Here is a 24,801-nt window from a genome sequence, read left to right on the forward strand (position 1 = left end):
CAAACAAACTTTGGAAAATTCTTACAGGGATGGGACTACTCAACTACCTTACCCGCCTCCTCAGAAACCTGTATGTAGCTCAAGAAGCAACAATTAGAACTGGACATGGAACATCGGACTGGTTGCAAATTGGGAAAAGGGCACGTCAAGGCTGTGTACTGTCACCCGCTTATTTAACTTATATGCAGAGTACATCACGCGAAATGCCATGCTGGAGTAATTACCAGCTGGAATCAAGATAGCCGGGAGAAATATCAATAATCTCAGATATGTAGATGACACCACCCTCATGGCAGAAAGAGAAGAGGATCTAAAGATCCTCTTAAAGAAAGAGAAAGAGGAGAGTGAAAAAGCTGGCTTAAAACTCAACATTGAGGAAACGAAGATCAAGGCATCCAGTCCCATCAGTTCATGGCAGATAAATGGGAGAACAATGGAAACAGTGACAGACTTTATTTTTGGGAGCTCCAAAATCATTGCAGATGGTGACTGTACCCATGAAATTAAAAGACGCCTCCTCCTTGGAAGAAAAGATATGAACAACCTTTACAGCATATTAAAAGCAGAGATATTACTTTGCTGACAAAGGTCTGTCTAGTCAAAGCTATGGTTTTTCCAGTAATCACGAATGGATTTGTGAGTTGGACCATCAGAAAGCTGAGCACCAAAGAATTGATGCTTTTGAACTGTGGTGTTGGAGAAGACTCTTGAGGGTCTCTTGGACTGCAAGGAGTTCCAACCAGTCAGTCCTAGAGGAAACCAGTCCTGAATATTCATATGATGGATTCTGAAGCTGATGCTCCAATACTTTGGCCACCTGATATGAAGAACTGACTCACTGGAAGAGACCCTGATGCTGGGAAAGATTGAAGGCAGGAGGAGAAGGGGACGTCAGAGAATGAGGTGGTTGGATGGCATCACTGACTCGATGGACATGAGTTTGAGCAGGCTCCAGGATTTGGTGATCGACAAGGAAGACTGGCTTGCTGCAGCCCATTGGTTTGCAGAGTTGGACACAATGGAGCAACTGAACTGACACATAAGATACTAAATGCTAATGAAAGTTTTTTAAAGTGTGGCTATAATGACATTTTACTTTCTAAAGATGCTCTAAACTAATTTTCATCAGTGGTTCAAGATATTCCAGGTTTTGTTACTTACTAAAATAATTTACTTTAAATTAAAGCATGTGTACTTTAAATTAAAGATGTGTAAAATAATTTACACATCTTACTAAAATAATCTTTGAAAAAATCCTATGCAAACCCCACCTCTTTAAAGAGAAATCCAACCTAGGAAAAACTATATTCTTTCAGAAAGAAGTGTTCTATAGAGACATAGTATTAATTCCTGGTGAAGAGAACAAACTGCAGTATTAAAAATGATTCATTCTCTAAAATCTCACAGAAGGGTTTGGATTACAAGAGAAATTCAGAATTCTCAATCAAACCAATGCTAAAATTTCTAGACTCAAATATATTTGTGTACCAATGTTTATGGCAGCATTATTAACAACAGCCAGGAAGTGGAAAAACCCCAATTTCATTGACAGAGGAATGAACAAACAAAATGTGGTCTGTATAAAATATTGCTTTTCGACTGGATTCTCACAATATTTTGAATTAAAATCTTACTACAAAAGTCATTAATTTTATGACTTCAGTCCACTTCTTCTATAAAGAGGAATTATGCTACCAGTAGCAGGCAATATCAGTAAAAATACAACAAACTCTTTATTTTTTTCCCCCAATTATTTTACAATATTGTAGTGGTTTTTGCCATACGTTGACATGAATCAGCCATGGATTTACATGTGTTCCTCATCCTGAACCCCCCTCCCACCTCCCTCCCCATCCCATCCCTCTGGGTCATCCCAGTGCACCAGCCCCAAACACTTGTCTCATACATCCAACCTGGACTGGTGATCTGTTTCACACTTGATAATGTACATGTTTCGATGCTGTTCTCTCACAATAAACTCTTTAATCAAAGAGGTTTCTCACACTGTCCAAAATATTGTCATCTATTACTAGTAAAACAAATTAAAATTCTTCCTCAGTATGACAGAAATTAAGAGATTGACTCACCAATCTTGTATTTGAAAGGGTTTTCTGAAGTTGTTCAACTTTGCCCACTTGCTTTTTGATTGTAGTCTGTAACTTGGCATTTTCAATTTCAAGTCTAAAATGCAGATTTAAAATAATTATTCTCACACATAGGTTTTGGGGTTTTTTTTTTAGATTTTTTTTTGATATGGACCATTTTAAAAGTCTTTATTGAATTTACTACAACACTGCTTCTGTTTTACGTTTTGGATTTTTGGCTGTGATGCATGTGGGATCTTAGCTCCCTGACCATGGATCAAACAAACCCATACCCTCTGCCTTGGAAGGCAGAGTTTTAACCCCTGAACTCTCAAGGAAGTACTTCACACATAGGTTTTTAAAATACCACACTGTTTCTGAACAAACATCTGTAGTTCAATTATAGAGGATCTCAGTATTTTGAAAAGTAAAGGATTTGGCAACTGCACTGTTTTTCTAGTTGTGTTTTGTGGACAATCGGCTTCCCTGGTGGCTCAAACAGTAAAGAATCTGCTGGCAATACAGGAGATCCAGGTTCGATCCCTGGGTCAGGAAGATCCCCAGGACCAGGATATGGCAACCCACTCTGGGATTCTTGCCTGGAGAATTCCATGAACAGAGGACCCTGGTGGGCTATACTCCATGGGGTCATAAAGAGTTGGATGCGACTGAGTGACTAACACTTCCACTTTTCACTTGTGGATAATGTGCAAAATATGGAAACAATGGGGGGAAAATATGCATCTCAAAACAGCTCAAAGCCGAAATGTTACCCAGCTTCACAGTGATGTGTTTATCATCATTACTGATTTAATTCTCATAGTATACTGTTTATCTGCTCTATACTTCAGTTGTTTTCTGTGCTGCTTTAAATCATACCTTTGGATGTGATCCTGTGTCTTTTCAGCACATCTCATGGCCTCTGTATGTTGATCCTGTGCTTCTTGCAACTAAAAAGAGAAACAAAAGGAAAACAACTGTTGTAACTACTGATAACCTAGCGAATCCGCCATCATCACTTTCCCTTTCGTCTGCATATTGCTTACAGCTGCTTTCCTGCCATACAGCAGAGTTGAGTTGTTACAATAGACACCTTACAGTCCACAAACTGAAAATATTTACTGTCTGCCCTTTGCAGGTTACTGACCTCTCCTCTAGCACTCAAATACAACATCATCCATGCTTTAAAATAGATTTTCTGAAATAAACACACAAATTTATAAACTGGACAAATGGGGAAAGACAGAAAATTAACCTTATGGTAACATATATTTTATTTTATTCCAAGCACCACATCAGCCATCATTTTAAATACCCACATATGTGAATGACCACGGATCTTCCAGTGATTACGAGAGCTAACACTGCTGTTGGTGACAAGAGCTTCAGGGACTAGTGTGAGAGGCAGGAGCTACACAGGAGCTAGAATGCTTGGGCCTGTGCTCCAGTTCTGGGCTGTGAGTCCTGGGGCAAACTACTTAACCTTTCTGCATCTCAGTTTCTCCATCCAGAAAATGGAGATAATGGTAGCATCAACCTCAGTGGGATGCTGGGAAGATTAAACTGGGGACTATACATAATGTATTGAGAAGAGGACGTGGCACACAGTAAGAGCTGTTTGTAATTGGCGTTATTACGGTCGCTGTATTTTACCTGTAAACCAATTTGGTATTTCAGGCAGACGGCATGACAACGGAAGTGGTCTTCTACACAAGTCACAGTGAACTCACTCTCCATACCGTTGCAAGGGGGCAGTAAGGGGGAGGCATGAGGCCCAGAACACACGTGTCCAATACTTGAAAAACGTTCACTGACTCCACTAACCAACGAGGACTTCAGTACTTTTCTCCACTTACAATAATTGGTAACTTACTTCCTCTCTGTCCTACTCAGTGGACAATGACCACCACTTAATATGCAAATAGCACCTCCCGAACAGAGTGGTACAGAACATCACATGACCGTCAGAGCAAGGGTGAAGTCACTGCCATGGAAACATTACCCGACTGCTAAATCAAAGTTCTGAATCAATTCATTCCCAGAGACTGTTAATGTCTAGCAAGTACTCGGATGAGAAAATTAAGGTTACCAGGTATGGATATCAGAGAAGCCATCCCCAGAAACTGAGGCTAGGAAGGTTAGAAATCCATAGAGGCCTGAAAGGCTAGATATCCATAAATCCCACTTCTGGCTGCGTAATGAAGGAACCCAAATTTACATTTTACTACCTGAGTCAGGGGGGGAAAATGAGCATTTAATTGAACAATTCTCTATTAGACTAAGCACTTTCAATTTTACAGTTAATTACTTTAAATACATTTTAATAAAAGTTTTACTATACCAGCATCTCCAAGAAGAAATTATTGGTATGGATGAAGTTCCTAGTTGTATTAACAACTGTTAAGCTAAACTATTTTCCATTTATGCAAGACAAGTGCTCTGCATATTAAGAAATACTCCCTGTTAGACTAATGTATACTTAGACAAGATTCCCCCTCATGAGAAAAATGGCAATGCAAAATGAAGGGCTATACTGTACTTCAGAGACTAGATGACAGGGCTGAAGAGAAAAGGCTCAGTGAGAGCTGGACAGTCAGGAAAGCTCTGGGGGGGAGAGGCTGGGCAGCAGGTCTGAATAAATGGAGGACTACCCAAGAGGAATAGGAACTGTCAAGACAGAAAGGACAGTCTGAGCAAAGGCAAGAAAAGGAGAAATCAGCCAGTGAACTCTGAGGATAAAATCCAACCACAGGGAAATAAAAACATGTCCATCCAGAAATGTGTAAGTCAGTGCTCACAGCAGGATTATTTGTAGCCGCAAAGTGGAAACAACCCAAATCTCCATCAACTTATGAATGGATAAATGGCTTAGCCACGTACTGTTTCTTGTTTGACAATCCACAGAAATGGAAGAACTGATAACGTGTTATAACATGGATGAAGAGCGAAAACATGACATCAAATGGGAAAAGTTAACCACAAAGGATCACACACTGTGTGATTCCATTTATGTGAACTACCCAGAACAGGCACGTCCACACAGACGGATATTAGATTGGGGGATGCCTGGGGCTGAGGGAGAGGAGGGGGCCGTAGGTGGTGGCTAAGGGATGCAGGGTTTCTTTTGGGGGGTGATGGAAATGCTCTCAAATTGACTGTGCTCACAGGTGACACCTCTCTAGACTAAGAGATACTGAACTACACACTTGGAATGGGTGAATTATATGATATGTCAATTATATCTCAATAGCTTTTTAAAAAATCCAAAGGCACGATCTAGATAATGTTCTTAATTATTTTGCATGTACATACTATACTCCATCTGAGTACCTCCTTGCTTTTACAATATATCTAAAATAAATAGAAAAGAAGGCAATGCCTATATTCAACTGGTTTGTATAATACCCTTTCTGCACAAGTTATTCTGAAATTCACGAAATAAATATATACAGAACTCTACAGCCATTCACCAAAGGGAAGATGAGAAATGATAATTTTCCGGAAACTTCCATTAAACATTATCCTCTGATTTTATCTGGCTTGCTTCATCACGGTAATACAGCTATCACTAAAAAAAAATATTGTTCAATAGAAAAAAAAGTCTCTCAACTTGTGTGAACAATGATGCACATTTCTCCACTTTCCTAAGAGTAAATAACATAAGTAAATAATATATAATGCAAATGGCAGAATGAAAGTCAGAGTCTAAGAAATGAGTGCATTCTAAAGATAATAAAACTGTAGTAAATTACTTGTAATGAGAATACAAAAGAAAGCTATGAAAATGAGTGTCCTAAAACACTTTATCCTATACATTAACTGTCGACACATTTACTTTCACACGTACCTGACTTGGGAGTTGATGGAACTTGCTCTTTAAATCCTGTATCTCATCTTCTAAGTTGGCACAGCTACGTGCCATGCCTTCCCGTGCAGCCTCCGACATAGACCACTTTTTGAGGCCATCAGCCAGTTCTTGCCGAAGTTGTCTCATATCTGCCTAATAAGATTCTCTGTCACTGAGTTTATCAAATCACTTTACTATGACGTTGTGTTAATAATAGATAACTCCAACATACGGACTTTGAAAACCATGGCCAGAGATCTTTGACTATTAAAACCTAGTCCAGTAATAGCACACCGAGTGGCCTATCAACAAAAACTTTCTTCAGAACTGGGAATGAGCCTGCCCAACAAGGCGGGACAAAATGGTCATGAAACGCCCCCCAAAGTATGGTCGGATTTATGACCACAAGGAGGCCAGGTCAAATTGGCCTGACCGAGAGCACTGCCAAAGACTGAACAACAAAGGCATTTGCCATCTGCCTTTATGGAGATTGAACCCCATGCTGTTATAGCTGTTGACCTTCAACAGTCCCTGAGGGAGTTCAGGGTGGAGTGAGGCACTCTGTGCTCCAGGGAATCTGATGGGGCAGGTCTTTAGATGGTTGGATGTTATTAGGAACAGATTTCATGGTCTCAATCCTTGCATCTCTCCTCATGTCTAGAGAAGCACTAAATGCCTTCATGGTGACATCAGATCCTCATGACTAACAAAAAACCTCTTGTAAAGTGAGTGCTTCATGGTATTGAACTCCCCCTTCACCAAAACCTCATATATTGACCTTCCCCCACTGCCGCTTTGGAACAGTCTCTCAGGGCTATCTGAGATGCTGCCTCCAGGGCTGCAGTTCTCATTTTGCCCCAAATAAAACTTAACTCGCAAAGAGAAAAGAAAAGAAAAGAAAAGAAAACCATGACCACACACAGCAACTCACCTTCTTTTGCCTCCTCACTGAATCTGGTTAGACACAGAAGGGGCCACCCTCTGCCTTCCTGATATTAAGTTACTCAGACAGAAGATGCAGACCCACTGTCCATGCCCTACCCCTCCCAATAAATCTGCAGAGCTTCACCACCTCACAACCAGAAAGAAATGGGTGTGAATGTGCAACAAGTGGTGAAAAGTTCCACCCTGTGGAACATTTTCCCTCTTTCTTTATTAGAGGCTTTGGTTAACTTCAGACATCTTCACATATTGCAACCAGTGCTCAGATCTTGCCAACAGATTCCTATCCCAGCAGAAAAATGAGGCCATTCCCTTGGGGCTTATCCATCTGATACCTGGTCGTGTGTCTATGTTAATCCCAGACTCCTACTCTCCCCCTGCCCCCCGCCTCTGCCCGTGGCTGACCACCAGGCGCCCCTGCGGAGCACAGGGGCTCTGCTCAGTGCCCTGCAGTCACCTGCCTGGGAGAGGACCTGGGAGAGAACGGATACGTGTGTAACTGCACCAACGCAGAAGTATAAACCAACTACACTCCAACACAGAAGAAAAATACAATCTGCAAATGAGGTTGCTCCCATGGCCCTCAGGGAGCCTCGACAGCCTGGCCTCCACCTGCCTCTGGGCCGTGGCCCCTACAGCCCGCTCCCTGACTCCCTCCATTCCTGCTGCTCTCAAGTCCTGCCACGCTTCATTTTTAGTGGACACGCTTGTATCTAAATGGTAGTAACTGATACTGAAAATGAGAATTATGAGTAAATTGTTTGTAAACATATTCTAAGTTAATAGCATAAATAGCAGTGGGAAGATTAAAACAAGAAGAGCTTGGTTAAAAGCTCACCACTTGAGTCCCAAATTATGATTTAATGACAAATATATTTAAATGACTTGTCAATGAATTCTCAATTTAATGACAACTCTTTAAAGAGTTGAGGGGCCATAAGACTAAATGATTCAAGACTGAAATGTTTTCCAAGCTAATTCAAATTTACATGAATAAAATTAAAATTATACCAACAAGTATGACAAAAAGGTATGACAAGCTACTGAAACCAAGCTACTATATATAAGTGATAGCATCTGGGAAACATGGAATTGACTGTCAAGGTAATCCATGTAACTGAAGCTTAATTTCAGAATATTCATTTTAGGTATGAGCGTTTCTTTTATCTGCTTCATCATTATACCAACATGTGGTAACATAAAGATTAAAATTATTATCTTAATAGTAAAAGATTAAATTACTAAAACCTGTCTATATTAAAAATTTAGAACTTAAGCTCTTAACATTTCACAAGTGACATGATGTCTCCACTCAAAGTGAAGCATCTCCCGGGTCTAATTTTTATTTGCTGGATACAAGATGTACTTTTAGGCTTGTTTAGAGATCATATATTCACAGCCTGTGTATTTTTTCACTCAATTAGATTCACCATTTAGCCAGAATCAAGAATCATTTTGAATTTTCTTTCAGAAAGTCTGAGAATTATTTCTCCATCTGGATACTTACTTTTCCTTCTGCTTCCTCATTTTCATACTGACACATTCTCTCTTCTAAATGATTGCATTTGTTGATTAACTCCTTGTTTCTTTCCTCCAGCATCAGACGTTGTTTCTCACTTTCAGCATGAAGTTTTCTCACCATCTGCTGAAAATGGTCTTGGATGCTAATGACTGTCTTCTCTTTACTGTCAGCTTTGTTTTGTGCATCATCCAGGTGCTGTCGGAGCAACATATTTTCACTCTGGAGTTGAGATAATCTCTCCTCTAAGGATTCCTGCTTTCCAAGGTTTTCATTCACTTTGCCTTGTTCATTCTGGTCCATGTGTTCAATTTCCTGCTTTTGACACTCTGCTTGGCGTAGGTCTCTCTGGACACATTCTAACTTCAAAGTCTTTCCTCTGAGATCATCTCTCGTCTGATGCGGCTTCATTTTTAGCTTATTGAATTTACTTTCCACTTTAGGAAGTTGCTGGGAAGCCGTCTCCCTGTTACTTTTCAGCTTAGTCACATGGCACTTCATTTGGTCCTGCAAGCATAACCTCTCATCGTGTGCTTTCTGGAAGGCAAGTTCCAGGTCTCTCTGTGATGTCTGACCTTGCTCATGATCGTGAATGGCAGCAGCCAGTCTAGAACGGTAGGATTCCACTTTTGTCTCCCGTCTGTGTCTGCTTTGTCTATTGTTCTCCAGCTCAGAGTTGAGCATTGTATTCTCAGCTCCCAGAACAGTAAGCTGACCAGTATACTGGAATATAGTCTGTGTGAATATTTCCTCTATCGATTTCATTGCCTGTTGAAGATTTTCAATATCCTCAGAATATTTCTTCTCATTTTCCCAATTCTGATTTTTTACTGCATCTATTTCCAGTCTTAGGCTGGCTATTTCATCCTGCAGCATGTGGTATTTGCGTAACAGATCTTTGGCTTTTCTACCACTATCAGAAACCTAAGTGAAACAAAGGAAACTTGTAGTTAGTACTCAGTAAAATGACATTTCATTATTTCCTCCGAAATGAAACACTAACCTGTATGTTTATACAATGAAAAGACTACAACAAGTGGCTCTCCAAACAGAAAAATAAAGGTTTGATACAAACCTCAAACTTCATACAAGCAGAAACTTCCAAAGGTTCAAAAACTTAATTGAAGACAATGAATCCATGAAAGGAGAAAGACATTCCAAGCGACTTTTCAAGAAGCTCAGAACTGAAAAGGCTTTTTCTGAACCACAGCGAAGCCAGAAGGCATAAAATAAAAGACTTATAGATTTGAGTACACTTAAAACTTGCACCTGATGTGGAATATTTATACAATGGAAAACTACATAGCCATGAAAAAGAATGAAATAATGCAATATGCATCAACAGAGGTGGACCTAGACATTATCACACTATGTGAGGTAAGTCAGACAAAGACAAATAGTATACCATACTGCTAATATGTGTGGAATCTAAACTGAATTTATTTACCAAACAGAAAGAGACTCACAAACATAGAAAACAAACTTATGGTCACCATGGGGGAAAGGAGGGTAGGGGAAGGGATAAATAAGGAGGTTGGGTTTAACATATACCATTATATACAGACGAGTGTATATAAAATAACCAATAGGATCTACTGTACAACATTACGGAGAAGGCAATGGCACCCCACTCAAGTACTCTTGCCTGGAAAATCCCATGGACGGAGGAGCCTGGTGGGCTGCAGCCCATGGGGTCGCGAAGAGTCGGACATGACTGAGAGAATTTACTTTCACTTTTCACTTTTATGCACTGGAGAAGGAAATGGCGACCCACTCCAGGGTTCTTGCCTGGAGAATCCCAGGGATGGGGTCGCACAGAGTCGGACACGACTAAAGTGACTTAGCAGTAGCAGCACAATATTAGGAACTACACTTAACATTCTACAAGAAGAATCTGAAAAGGAATATGTGTGTGTGTGTGTGTGTGTGTGTGTGTGTGTGTGTGTGTGTGTGATATTCACTCAGTCATGTCCAACTCTTTGCAACGCCACAGACTGTAGCCCGCCAGGCGCCTCTGTCCATGGAATTCCCCAAGCAAGCATACTGGAGAGGGCGCCAGTTTCTTCTCCAGGGGATCTTCCCAACCCAAGGATCGAACCCAGGTCTCCTGCTTTGCGCGTGGATTCTTTACAGTCTGAGCTGGCAGGGAAGCCCATTTACATAATATACACACACATATACATATATGTCTGAATCACTGTGCTGTATACCTGAAACTGACGCAATATTGTAAATCAACTGTGATTCAATAAACACCACCACTCGCTACCTTTAAAAACACTGCATCTGATAGCTCCTACACAGCTACTTCACAGCAAGAGCTTTAGCTCTGTATATATTTAAATAGATTATATTTTGTAAAGAAATTGTTTTCTTTGTAAAGAAATGCTACCTCTCTAACATTTTAGTAGGCAATTACAGACTTATACCTATTGACAACTGTTTAAGCACTTCTACAAACATCAATTAACTCATTAGCGATAATGATTCTGGAAAGGAAGAAGTTAAAACTATGGAAGTAAGCTGCAGGCTTTTCACCAGGTCTTCTGCCTCTACTAGTCCTCTTACATCAAACCACAGTCACTTCTCTAGTACAAACATATCAACAGAAACTAATCCTCCTATTTCATTCATGGTACATACACTAATGGTAAAAAAGGTAAAATTCAGAGAGCTCTTCTTAGAGAATCATGAGATTGTTTTCTGCTGCAGTAACTTTCATTATCTCTTCATATTGTTTAAAATAGTAAGATGGGGGAATACAATGAGAAACATAATTATCACTAAATGTATACTATGGCATATCTATCACTGTTTTCAAAAGTCCCTTGTACTGAAGGAGGACACTACACAGAGCAGAGGGTTCATTTTCTCAGATGTGCAAGAATGACTTCCAAAGTATGGTCTCTGAACTGCCTGTACTTTCCCTCCTTACCTTCAGTGGAAGTGGTAAATTAACCTAATGATCAAGGAAGGGAAATCACTACTAAATACCAGCACAGCTACTGTTAGTAGCAAGTTTTTTTTTTACTTTTTTTTCCTTGGTGGGAGGGGACTTTTATAAGTTTATTCCAAAGAAACAATTTTTTAAAGTGTACAAAAGTATTTTTACAACTGATGTTGCAGGGTTTTTTTTTTTTTTTTTACAAACAAAAATTAGTTTATTTACAAAAAATACAATAATTACAAAGAGTATAAATTGAGATGATGTCTCCTCTTCCTGTGACAAAAAGTAATAGCCTTTACTTTCAGATGAGGGTTTCTGTTATATAATGCACACTGAGTGGTCAGCTGCTCTTGTTTATGCTTTTCTAAATAACAGCAGGAGGCCTACTAATGATAGGTACATAGGTCATTTCCCTCAAATCTTATTTCCAGTACTATGCACAAGTCCAACACAATTGGAACAGAACAAGGTAAGACAGCATTGAACTGAAAAAGCTTTACCCCAACAGTAAAGTGTGATTTTTCTTTAAGTATTAACCTAGTGGTTTAGAACTGAAACCTAATTTTTGGCTTTAAAAAAAGAGTCCACTATGATTTTTAATGGGCAGAACAATTCTACAGCCAACATCACCTGGCTAGCTTTCCACATTGCCATTTAAGAAACAGATTTCTATAGTATTCAATTCTGTGTGCTTTTCATCTTACGGTTTCTAATCAGAGTCACTGCTGCTGCTTGAGGAGTCCGTTGACATAACCTCGACATCATCCTCGTTTTCTTTGTTGTGCCCTGGAGGTTCCAACAGAAAGTCATGACTGTGGTTTGGTGGCAACATGTTCCTCGCCATGTCATTTGACTGCCAGGGATACTGTGGAGCAAGGACATCTGGCAGTCTGCCCGCTGCAAGTGCGTCCCCTGGGAGATGACCATTTACTCCATTAGTGGAAGGATTGTTCATCTGACCCAGTAATCCACTTCTCATCTCCAAATCAGTTGGGTATGGTCTCCGTGGGTCCCCTGGGACCCAGGTCAGTGGGGCACACACAGCATTACTTGCACTAATCCTATGTGCATACTTAATTATTTCTTCAGAGGAAATAGCACCTTTTCTTGCTTTTTCTATTGACTTGAGTTTTTCTTTTGCTTGGTAAATAGCTGTTGCCAGTATCTGTTCTGCTTCCTTTAGCTGTTTTTGTAGTTGCTGAATATCACTGTCTCTCTTTTCTACTTCTTTTTCTAAAACTTGCATTTCATGATGGATTTTTCCCTGATTAAGTGCCAATTTCATTAGCTCCTGAAATTCCCCATCTCTGTGAATTAACAACTCCAGGACCTGGTTCTCCTCTCCAGACTGTAGCAACTTTTGGTTTCTCGAAATTGCCAGCATTTCTGTAAGTTCTCTCGATAAGACCTCCAGATCTTCCAGCGCTGACAGCAGCCGCTCTCGCGTGCTATTACCGCCGGCATCTCCTAAGCCGCCGCCCGGCCGCTCCTTCTCCTTCTAGCCGCTCGATGCCGCCGCCATGCTGTCCCCAGACCCTGATGTTGCAGTTTTTACAAACTGAAAAACTGTAAACGATGTGAAAAGGCCGTTGACAGGGCACTGGTTACAGAAACGAGAGTGGAGCCGGGGCGGACTCTGACTGAGACACCGGAGGTGATGCGGGCGAGGAGGGACGCACACGCTCCCCGCAGAGCACAAGGACATGTGCGCAGCGCAGTCGACGGGGGAGCACACGCGGTCTGCCTGGCCTAAACCGCAGTCAGGGTGCCTGCTCCTTCGAGATTTTTTTGAGATTAATTCCTATGGAAAATATTAAAGGCCTCTCCTTGGATGAGGCCATGGTGTGTCCCTACCTGACTGCTGTAGACAAATGGATTTGAATTACAAATAGCACTTTCCCAAGCTCTTCCCGAGAGCTTTTCGTTGTGGGAGATCTGCTGCTAGGACCTCAGGGATGGGACCCCGTCCGTGTTGGAGAGGGACATTGGGTGGGGGAGTGAGTTTCTCTGCTCTGAGATGCCACTGAGAGCTCTGCAGAAAGAAGGACAATCAACTTCAAGAGTGTCTGGTTTCTACCAACTGCTGGAAAAATCCACGGGGGACATTCCTGCACTTCGCGAGGACGCCAGTTAAACACACGTGTCCTTGAGGACTCTACTGTGAGGGAGAACCCAGCTGGGAAAGCTGGAGCCAGCTCTGAGCTGTTCATGGGGCAGGTGGACTGAGGGCTGACGGGCACAGAGGGAGGGGGTCCACGACCCTCAGCCACCTGCCAGATGGCAAGGGGGAATTTTTAGAGTAAAGCATGTCGCCATCCTCGGAAGCAGTTTCAGATGACTGAGTTAAGTCATCAAGGTCATTCACATAATTAATTTGGTCTTTGACCTACACATAAATAATACTGTTTCACAATGTCCTTAAAATATGTATAAAATATACCAAGTGTACAAAGGTGATAAATATCTTAATCAAAGCAAAAGCAGAGGCTTCTTAAAAGAACAGGTTTTTATCAACAGGATAACTTTATCAACAGAGTTTCTAAATTATGTTTTCAAAGTAAATGTCTCTTCAACAAAGGAAGATTTTCTGTGTTGCCATTATTCCTTTTACAAACTATTTTTTAGAGGATAATATATTTTAAAGTTAATTTGTTTTTTTTTTTTTTTTTACTTTACCTTCTTCTTTTCATATGCTGTTTTCCTTGCAGGCCTAAAAAAAAAAAAATGATTCTTTTCAGGCTAAAATTTAATAACTCAAAAATATAAACAATATCTAACTGATTTTTTATATAACATATTTGTATTCATAAGTAATTTCTATAAAAGGATGAAACAATAAAAAAGAGTAGCATTAAAGGACAAAGAAAATATATCTGTAATATTAATAAAACATTAAATTTAGATTAAAGGAAAAGGAAAAACCTAACATTACTTGCGTTATATGATAGAAGCAGTTTACCAGGGGTTTTTTGCAGTTGTCATTTTTAATAAGAACTAACTTTTATGGCAATAAAACCTATCTCGGAAGTATTCCCTAAGTCCTTATAAGAAAGAAACCCATTTTTTATCACCATGATATTAGGTTTTTGAGGGCTTATTATGCAACGGCTATGCATATTATGCATTTTAATCCTCACGATCATTCTGGGAGAGAGGTAATATATTAGACCCTTTAGATAGGAAGAGATGGAGCAAAGAAAGGCTGAGGAACGTGCCCAGGACCACACAGCAGTTCACCAACAGCCCAGAATTCAAACCCAGGGAATCTGGCCTGAACGCTGCTGTTCCAAAATATGCTGAGAAAGTGATATTGAAAAGTCTTTTTAATTAATATGATACCAAATGAATCTATATTATTTCATGTCTAGCTATAACTACAAATGATAATTCTGAATCTTAAAAACATATTTCTAACAAACAAAAAGACTAGATGTAGGCAATATTGGAAATCTACTTTCAATAAAGATTTGTTTTTTGTAAAGAAATTCACCAGTACACATTCATTCAACCATTCTGCTGATTCTTTATGCATCTGACATACACTTACTGAGCACATAATATGTGTTAAGGACACTTTTAGTACAGAAAGCATGGTTTTTGTCATTTAGATCTTTATCATCCAAAGTAATAAACTGTAAAAGATTGTGAATTGTTTCTATTGAAAATAAACAAATTTTCTATTGAAAATAAATAAATAAAATAAACAAAACTCCCTTTTTCCCTGCAAGCTATAAACAACTATGAAGTTAATATGATGTGATGTTTCAGAGTACCTTACAAAATCATAGCTACCCACGATGATACTATCAACTAGAATCAACAAGGAATGATTAAATCCTATTCAGTATAACCTAAGCATTTGTAAATTCATGATTATATAATTTTTTTAAATGTATGTATGATAGAATTAACTTAAGTAATCATCTACATATTTGTTTACATAAGAATATTACACTTCAGAGCCAATGAACGAGCCCTTACCAAAAACTACATATGAACAGGAGTACATTTGTACATAATAATCATGTACAATAAAAATAATGTACAATTAATTTATTGTAATAGTTTAAAGATTATGTCATACAATCAATAAGCTTTCAAATATTGGAAATGCAAATAAGATTAAACTCAATAGACACTTCCTCCGCTGGCTCATTTCCAAAAGCATACACACTCTACAAGCTCCCCTCTCAACATGAAACAAGAAACTCCTTTCAACTCCACATTCCTCCTCAGTTACCATCCAGGTGTCCATTTCTGGCCCAGGAAATACTCCCTACGGAGCTGTTTACGTGTGTTCACTGCAGTCCAGCTTCCAAGTGGACTCTTTACTGAAACAACTTCCGGCCAAAAGCTCGGATCCTCTCCTTCACCTTTCCACTGTGTTCATCCAGTAGAGTTGAGGATTCTCTTCTCTTGGCCCATATGCTATATTATGCTGCTCTATTTCCAGAAGTATTCAGTGCTAATATTTCTTCCCCTAGAAATAAAGAATTTGTCCATGTTACCTGCTGTCATCTTGATCCACCTTCCTTAAAATGCTGTCATCGTTCACGTGCAGCAGACCATCAGTCAGTGAATTGGTCTTTTCAAATACTGGTGCAATCACACATTCTTCTGGTGTCCATTTGTCATTGTTCTTTCTCTCTATTTCCTTCCTGGGCATGCCAGGTTCACTACTTGAAAAAATCCACAAAAAAGCCAATGTTTTCAAATAATTCGACTAATAAAGAACAAAAAAACAATTCTTGTAAAATTCCAACTCTTACCCATCTTAAGTCATTGATTAATTCACAAAACAGTTATGAAGTACCAACCATATGCAAGAAAACAAATTCTTCCTTCAAACACAGATACACAATTATGATATAATATGATATGGAAGAGTTGACATATGAAAGTGATAAGTGAAATAAGGAAGGCTTTATGGAAGAAGTGAAGAGAGGAGGTCAAAAGGAAGAGAAAACCGAGAAATCGTTCTACTGGGAGATTAGAATGTGAGTACACAGATCAGGCACACGGCATCTGGGTTGTTTCCTAGGAACCTGGAAGGAAAAGTACAAAACACATGAAAGAAAGTAGAGAGATGCATCTGGAAAGACATTGGGAAGAACCTCAAGGGCTATACACTGAAAACCTCAAGTCCACTGGCTAAGCACAGTGATTCTTAGACATGGGAGTCATGATTAGATTTACACTATATATAATTCTTTGCTTTTAAAAACAGTAATATTTAATCTAGGAATTTCCCTGGTACTCCAGTGCTTAGGAATCTGCCTGCTCATGCAGGGGGCACAGGTTCGATCCCTGGTCAGGGAAGACAGCACATGCCTCACGCAGAGCAATGAATCCTGTGCTCCACAACCACTGAAGCCAGCACCCTAGAGCCCACGCTCAGCATCAAGAGAAGCCACCACAATGAGAAGCCCAAGCACTGCAGCTGCAAAGAACCAGCGCAGCCAAATAAATTACAGGAGAAAAAAAAAAAAAAAAAAGAACCTCAAAGAAAAAAGTAACACTTAATTTAGATGATTTTTAAAATGACATGTGGCACATCCACCATGAAAGAAGAAATCAAATTTAGTGGGGCGGGGGGTGGGGCAGTTTACTTGTAAACCACCCACATGATGGGGTGACGTCAGCATCATGGATGAAAGGCAGGTGCCTCATCAGTTCTCCTGCCACCAACAGCAATTTGGCCTCCATCCATGGACATACTCAAAGTGCTAGGAGGAGAAAACTGCCAACCAAGAGGACTCGATCCAGAAAAGTTGTCTTTCAGAAATGAAGGAGAAACAAAAACTTTCCCAGACAAAGCAAACCTGAGGGAGTTCATCACCACTAGTCTCGCCTCATAAGAAATGCTGAAAGAAGTCCTCACACTGAAATGAAAGGATGTTCATTAGTGACATAAAATAAATTTAAACATACAGCACACTGGTTAAGGCAAGTATGCAGTCAAATCCAGAATACTCTAATATGTAACATGGTGGTATGTTAACAAAGTAACTAGTATTAAGGCTAAAGGATAAGAGCATTCAAAATAACTATACCCCTAGTAAAATATAAAATTCGTAAATCACAAACATTAGCTCGTTAGAAATCATTTTACCAGAAAATAATAAATGATCTACTGTTAAGTATTGATATAGGCTTACCCATCAGAACCTTTATTCTGCATAGCAGGAAACTCCTGCTTGTTATTTCCTCCACTCTTTCTCTGCTGACTCAATCGACTCTCTTCAGCAGCATCGCATACATTGTCTGATACTTCCACTTCACTACTTTTGTGCTTCTTTTCTTCTTCAACCTTTAATGAAAGTTTGACACTAAGAATAATTGCTATGTATTTATTATAAAGATCCTTGTTTTCAATTTATTATTTGACTCAGCATTTGCCCGGATTTGAAGTGATAAAGATATTTTTGTGCTTACATTAATTTTATCACAAGTCACTGAAAGTTTTGTAAAATGTGCTTCTTTCTCTTTGAGGGAAAGAAACAAAATTCCCAAAATTTCAAGAAAGGCTTTCTAAATAAGATACAATTATTCCATCCAGTCTTCCCCATCTGACTGGCAGAGATGGGGAAACAGAAACACACCACATGTGTCCTCTTCAGTCTTTACCACCTGGGTTTTCCACGGAACAGTCAGATGTGGAGGATGCGACACCTTAGTGCCTCAGAAACAGAAAAGCCGCTTTCTTCTTTCTGCACTAAAGCTATTCTTTCCCCACTGCCTTTTCCAATTCTTTTTTCATTTGGATCCAGGAGACAGCAAAAACCTGATGGTGTTCACTGAAATATGTGAACCAAAGTTTACCAAAACACAAGGAGCAGAATGAAACTGAGGAGGTGTTAGTGTGGAATTCTGGAATATAAGGAATGCTTCCCAATCCCACATTCAATAACCATCCAAATTTATAGCTAGAGGGCATAGAAATAACTATCTATCTTTGCCCCACTATTTACCAGTAGCAGTTTTAAAATCAAAAAAGGTTAAATGAGTTGTTCAAAGCCCCTAAAGTGGCATTCCCTAACATTTTATGGCACCAAAAGAGATGATACAATTCTGTCATCTTGAATCTGATAAAATTACCAAATGAATTCCTCAAATGAATCAGGTAAGTTAAAAGCGTGACTTTGGCAAAGTAATTTAATTCGTTAATTGGGGGTAGGGTTCATTCTCCTTTTTCTTTAAAGGAGAATGGCTACATTTTCCTCTTTTTTTTGTCTTACACAGAAGAGCAAGCACGTTTAAACACCTACTACTGAAGAAAGAAAAATCTCACAGCATCTCAAACCTCAGTTTTTCCTTTGGAGATAAACACTTGATTATTTTCTCTGTTTTTTTGCTGAGAGTTTTATACTATCTATGGGCTTCCCTGGTGGCTCAGATGTTAAAGAATCTGTTTTCAATGCAGGAGACGTGGCTTCGATCCCTGGGTTGGGAAGATCCCGTGGAGAAGGGAACAGCTATCCACTCCAATGATATTGCGGCCTGGAGAAATCCGTGGACAGGGCAGCCTGGCCAGCTACAGTCCATGGGGTCACAAAGAGTCAGACACGACTGACCAACTCTCACACACACACATACTACCTATGTGACAAAATCACACATGTCAAAACTTACTACATTTTAGTAAACAAGAGTGAAGCGGTCTCTCTCAAAAGAGACATCTGCGAGTGGTGATTAAAGCGTATGTGGGAGCGCATGTATTTGTTATTAAAAACATCCTCAAGTGGCCATGTTGGAAATCTAAGTGCCCAGGGACTGCAGAAAGCAGAGAAGATCACACAGATTCAACTACAATGAAGAGATTAGAGGGAACACGTGTTCATGTCCCTTCTCTCAGTTTCTGCTTTCTTCCCATTCTGTGGAAATACAACTTCTATTTAATCCAACAGAGTCAAAAAAAACAACTGCAAAACCCTCGTTGATCATACTCCTTAAACACTTTCCTTGGTGCTTATTCTGGCTCAGAAGGTCACATGGGAGGGAGCTAAATGAGTTTCCCAGTCCATATGCAAGACTGACAGAGACAGAATTTGATTGATTGAAGGACAAAAGCTATGAAAAGTTTCCTGAATTCCTATTATGTCGAAGGCAGAAATAATCTATTTCTACACAAGTACCTATTTAGATGACCCCACTTTATTCATAAGTAGAAAATCAAAATGGACCAGATCATCCAGAAAGGGAAAAACCAAAGCAAGAGCAAATGAACCTCTACCTCTTTTGGAAGCTGAATTTTCTCTTTTCCCAAAGCTAACAACACTACTTGTAACATGTCTATTTCATTCTTAAACCTCTGCATATCCTTCTGTCCATTCTTCACTTAGATACACCTTGGATGCTCTGTGACTATTCGGTGGAGGAGAATTCCCATTTTCAAATTCGGGTTCCACGCTTTCATCGTCTCTAGCACTGCAATTACCTGCATGCAGTAGCTTCTGGAACCCGTCCTGTATTGGTTTGCTTTTCTCATCAGTATTTTTCATGACAGCAGGAGTACCGTGACTTTTTATTTGAATTATGTGTTTCATCTTACCGGAGCAGACAAGCCACAGACTAGACTGACATGTCTATCCAATGTCTAATTTCCGATTTGTGGGATTTTGCCTCATATTGTCTGATATTTGCATATCAAACTCTTGGTCTTCTTTCACTTCAAATGTAACTACCTGCTCCCCTACTTTTTTATTTTCTGCATCATTATAAAAACTCTCCTCATTTTTGATAAACACATGTTCAATATCTAGTTTATCACTTTCAAGGTCTATTTTATTTTCACTGAAACAAAGCTTTGAAGATGACTGACAAGTGTATCCCGGGGACCCATAGTTCACGCGACGAAAAACCATTTTCGAGACTGGGTTCTTTTTGTTCAGGACATACTTGGAATACTAGAGAGACAGATACTCCAAATGCATCTTTCTCCCCACAATCAGCTATATTATTTGTTGTGTTAGGAGGTATTTCCTTTCTGTTTGCTCCTTCTTTAAGGTGATCATATAGTGGCTCCTCCTTAGGACAGATGATAATTTTGTATTTCTCACAAATCTCACCTAACTTCTGCTTTAAGTCATTTGTGATGGTTCTAACTTCTCTTTCCATTCTAATTTGCCATGTTTGATCCACATTTTTTCATACTTCTCCACACAAAGAGGCCTTGAACATACAGATCTGTCCTGTCTACCACATTCCTTATTTATTTCTGGTTCTTGAGGCAATTTTTGCAGCTGCAAAAGTGGAAGATTAATTGGGTTGATTTGATTTTCAGGTGTCTTTTCTGTCAGGGTACATGTGTGCAAAATAATATAATCCTTAACTAATCCAGTATGGATAAATAAAAGTCAGAAAATCATTAAAATTTCACTGTTAAACATCTTAATTTATATGTAACCACTCACAAATCACCAGATCACAACTAAGAAGTGAAAAATAACTTGCCTTACCGGAAAATAGGAGAAAAACATTAACTCACAAACCTAATTTTGTCACTGCTTGACTGAATTAAACAATTCATACATGTTAAATCTACCAAAAATGAATTAGATGATTTTTAATGTTATAAATGCTTCTTCCCTTAAAAATAGTTCACCTCACAATACCGTATATGGGGAGTCCCCACAGCATGTCTGTTAAGGTTTTTGGTTTTCTTTTTTAAGGACTAATATCTGGAGAACAGACAAATTTTATATGACCAGGAGCCAAACTCAATTAACACTAATCAGAAAGAGGAAGCAATTCCTAAATTTTAATGTAAATTATATATCATGATAGTGCTATACATCAATACATATTGCCTGCTTACATTCAGTTATGTGTGTGCTAGGTTGTGTCTGACTCTCTGCGACCCCAAGGACTGTAGTCCACCAGGCTCCTCTGGCCATGGGGATTCTCCAAGCAAGAAGACTTCAGTGGGTTGCCACACCCTCCTCAACCCATGCCTTCCCAACCCAGGGATCGAACCCAGGTCTCCCACATTGCAGGCGGAGTCTTTCTGTCTGAGCCGCCAGGGAAGCCCGACAACACTGGAGTGGGTACCCTATCCCTTCTCCAGGGAAATTTCACGACCCAGGAATTGAAACGGGGTCTCCTGCACTGCAGGCAGATTCTTTACCAGATGAGCTACCCAGGAAGCCCCAACATTCAGTTATATTATGTTCTAATATCCACCAAAGAAAGTGGATAAAGCATTTTTAGTAATATCTACTGATTTCCCACCCTGAAAAGAAATAAATTCGAACGTTATTATTTGTACCCTAAAAACAAAGGTCCAATCTAGAAGGTTCGATTCTCTTAATAGGCAACTGGGTTGATTCTATGACCCCAATCTCTCCCTGAATGTTCATCCCTAAGTCGATTATGCCGAGATCACAGGCAGAATGAATCTTTCATCTTGACGTCAGTGACTGGCGATTTCAATGGAAAACCTTGAGCCACTGGGAATGATTTCTCTTTACATGTATCTAGGTCAGGGGCCATCATACTGTTCAGAATTTCAGCTGCTTAATCTTACGATTCAGTCTTTGATATCACCTTCTTAATCATGTAATGAAGTTATAAAAATGGAAAAAGTAAACGTCAGGAAATTTTTTTCCCTCAATTCCAAAGACGAGCTATAAATTATAATAGATTCTAACAGTATTTTAAGTTGTATAATAAAAGTGCTATAAAAACTATTAAATTATTATCTATCAATTCTAAAAGGGTAATTTTGAAAGGCAATTTTATTTGTTATGGACTCTGTTACGCACTGTATTGTATTGGTAAAGCATAGAAAATGGAATTAAACCAGAAATTTAAATTTATAGTTTTACTTGCCTGTGAATCGTTATTTTCATTTCCATGAAGTTTTCCTTGTTCTTCCTCTAATATCACTTCCACATCTAGTTCTCCTGACAAATCTGCATGTTTAGTTAAAATTACTTAGAAAATTTAGATAAAAGACATAATCTTTATTTAAAACAGATTTAAAACATTGTACCAAATGACAGCTTAAGTCGAAATTTATCTTCAGATGAATATTTACTTGTTTAAGAAATACTTCCAATGATCAAAAACTTCAACAAACCATCTGAGAAACACCAGATGTCACCAGGATACAGGCACACAAACACCTCAAAGCTTCATTCATGAATTCATCCAAGCATCAGCGAAAAAAACACTCAGAAACCAAACAAGGTTTCAAAATACAGGACAGACATATAAAGTCACAGTATATTCTCTTCTCTACTTCATCACAGTACCTTTTAACAACATGCCAAGCTTCAACTGCATTATTCTTCTTAGTTTACAAATTCCTCTTACTTTTTACGCTTTTATCAATTCCTTCATCTGAAATGCTTCCCTGTGCTCTTCTGACAAATGACTTTTCATCTTTTCAGACTCAACCTGCTTTGTGAAGTTGCCCTTGATTACAGCTATCTTTCCCCAGATAAACAGCTATCTCTTTCCTTGTAGCTACCTTAGTACTTTTTCTAGTGTATCTTTATAGACCTCTCTAGTGATAGATATACATCTAAACTGTAAATTATTTCTTGACATGTCTATTCTCTTGGCTTCTAGACTGCAGAGGACAAGCTGTTAAAAATCACCTTAGTATAAATAGTCTTTATTTTTTTCAATAATTAAGTGTCTACCTAGATCTCACAAAGAGTCCCAGAGTTCTAAGTATAATCCTGCTATCCACTCTCAGATGTATGCTAAATACTAGCTGAAACAAACTTGCTTCCTCCAAACTCTCTTTGTTATTTATTATACTCCTATGGTCAGAGGGAGAATGCAGACACCTTGCTAAGAGGTAGTGTTTGGCTGTAGGTTGCATAAAAGGAGTCAGCACAAGGTAGGTTTTGCCACAAACTCGAATCCGGATCCGTCAGAATGATGGTAAGGCCGTGCCCAGGTGGCGCACGGCTGAGTGCCCTGGGCTTCTGCATTACCTTGTTTGCTTTCTCTGTTTTCTGGCAGCGGAGACTGGCCTGGGTGATGGGGCATGGAATTCCCTACCAGAAACATCGCTGCGTTTTTCATCTTTTCTTTATCTGTTGCGGTCTTCTGTCCGAGTTCTGTGGGTGCTGACTGATTTTGGGTCACTGATTGGGACACCAACGGACGCCGATCATCAGCTTTCAAATGCCCGGCTCTTTGACAAGTCTCACTACTGAGGCTCAAACTAGTCGAATCCCAGTCTGAAAAATGTGAAAACAAAGTCTCCATTTATCAGGATCTGAGGAAGAAACAACTCTGACTACCTTGCACAAAGTCTTTCTTCAGAGAATCAATCCCACTTCCTCCTTCCCCTGAAACTCACTACTCCTTCAGAGGTTACTCTCTCTTACCTGTCACTGTCATTCATGAAGAGATGGTACCTAGTGTGTCTCATTTCTTCTACTTTTTACTTTTCTAGTATTACTTTGATTCACTCAATCTTTATTACATACTCTGTATTTCATAAGAACTTTATTATTTTCCTTCAACATACAAATATTTTATTAACAAAATTTATCTCTAATTTATTTTATGTTTAATTTTGCATGATGATTTTGTGTCTTCTAGAGACCATGCTTTTAAAAACACTTTTAATGAATGGTACTAGTTTAATTAATGGTAGAAGCCTAGACAACGTATTATAAAGCAAAGACATCACTTTGCTGACAAAGGTCCATACAGTCAAAGGTCTGTTTTTTTCAGTAGTCACATGTGAGAGTTGGACCATAAAGAAGACTGAGTGCTGAAGAATTGATGCTTTCAAATTGTGGTGCTGGAGAGACTCTTGAGAGTCCCCTGGACAGCAAAGAGATCAAACCAGTCAATCCTAAGGGAGATCAACCCTGAATATTCACTGGAGGGACTGATGCTGAAGCTGAAGCTTCAATACTTTGCGCACCTGATGCGAACAGCTGGCCCACGGGAAAAGCACCTGATGCTGGGAAAGACTGAGGGCAGGATGAGAAGGGGAGGGCAAGAAGAGAAGGGGGCGGCAGAGGATGAGATGGTTGGACAGCATCGCTGATTCAATGGACATGAACTTGGGCGAACTCCGGGAGATGGTGAGGAACAGAGAGGCCTGGCTGCAGTCCATGGGGTCACAAAGAATCAGGCACGACTTAGCGACTGAACACCACACCATCAACAACTACTTTAATTTCAACGAGATGGTCTTTCCTCAATGTACATATGTCTTCAGAAGTCATTTTTAAAGCCTTGGAGAAACATTATACCCTGGAGAAGGAAATGGCAACCCACTCCAGTATTCTTGCCTCTTGCCTGGAAAATCTCTTGGACAGAGGATCCTGGAGGGCTACAGTCCATGAGGTCGCAGTGGTTGAACACCACTTAGCGACTAAACAAAAACATCATAAACTCACATAAGAAATGATAGCCTTGTGTGTGACTAATTGTTTCCATGTGAAAATAGGTAAGTCTAGGACCACACTGGACCCAAGGAGCACAG

At 39.4% G+C, this 24,801-nt stretch overlaps 4 protein-coding genes across 15 annotated transcripts in view; 1 reads left to right on the forward strand and 3 right to left on the reverse strand.

Moving 5' to 3' along the window:
* Window positions 1–24,801, forward strand: part of LOC122682154 (ninein-like protein) — a 705,741-nt gene that overhangs the window by 267,040 nt on the left and 413,900 nt on the right. The gene's annotated exons all lie outside the window — the stretch shown is intronic.
* The window catches only part of LOC122682170 (ninein-like protein), a 137,875-nt gene that overhangs the window by 37,992 nt on the left and 75,082 nt on the right, over window positions 1–24,801 (reverse strand). The window lies entirely within an intron of this gene.
* LOC122682153 (putative ankyrin repeat domain-containing protein 19) overlaps window positions 1–24,801 on the reverse strand; it is a 67,275-nt gene that overhangs the window by 6,958 nt on the left and 35,516 nt on the right. For 2 of the 5 annotated variants that reach the window (XM_043884943.1, XM_043884942.1), the window contains exons 10-18: window positions 23,288–23,536; window positions 22,170–22,252; window positions 17,498–17,649; window positions 17,162–17,221; window positions 15,848–16,018; window positions 14,016–14,049; window positions 8,381–9,316; window positions 2,964–3,034; window positions 2,088–2,181 (exon numbers count right to left, since the gene is read on the reverse strand). In XM_043884943.1, the coding sequence (XP_043740878.1) occupies window positions 2,088–2,181; window positions 2,964–3,034; window positions 8,381–9,316; window positions 14,016–14,049; window positions 15,848–16,018; window positions 17,162–17,221; window positions 17,498–17,649; window positions 22,170–22,252; window positions 23,288–23,536 (1,850 nt within the window). Of the gene's footprint in view, window positions 1–2,087; window positions 2,182–2,963; window positions 3,035–5,955; window positions 6,081–8,380; window positions 9,317–14,015; window positions 14,050–15,715; window positions 15,820–15,847; window positions 16,019–16,963; window positions 17,222–17,497; window positions 17,650–22,169; window positions 22,253–23,287; window positions 23,537–24,801 lie in introns of those variants that run through there. The other 3 variants (XM_043884945.1, XM_043884946.1, XM_043884947.1) reach the window with 3 other exon arrangements.
* Window positions 11,092–12,930, reverse strand: LOC122682175 (mediator of RNA polymerase II transcription subunit 4-like). The gene has a single exon (XM_043885019.1). The coding sequence runs from the start codon at window positions 12,721–12,723 to the stop codon at window positions 12,049–12,051; it is 675 nt and encodes a 224-aa protein (XP_043740954.1). The 5' UTR covers window positions 12,724–12,930; the 3' UTR covers window positions 11,092–12,048.

Source organism: Cervus elaphus, chromosome 23 (genome assembly GCF_910594005.1).
Source record: "Cervus elaphus chromosome 23, mCerEla1.1, whole genome shotgun sequence".
NCBI lineage: Eukaryota > Metazoa > Chordata > Mammalia > Artiodactyla > Cervidae > Cervus > Cervus elaphus.

Coding starts and splice junctions, on each gene's coding strand:
- LOC122682175 (XM_043885019.1), bottom strand. CDS start 12,723: ATGCTGGCAATTTCGAGAAACCAAAAGTTGCTACAGTCTGGAGAGGAG.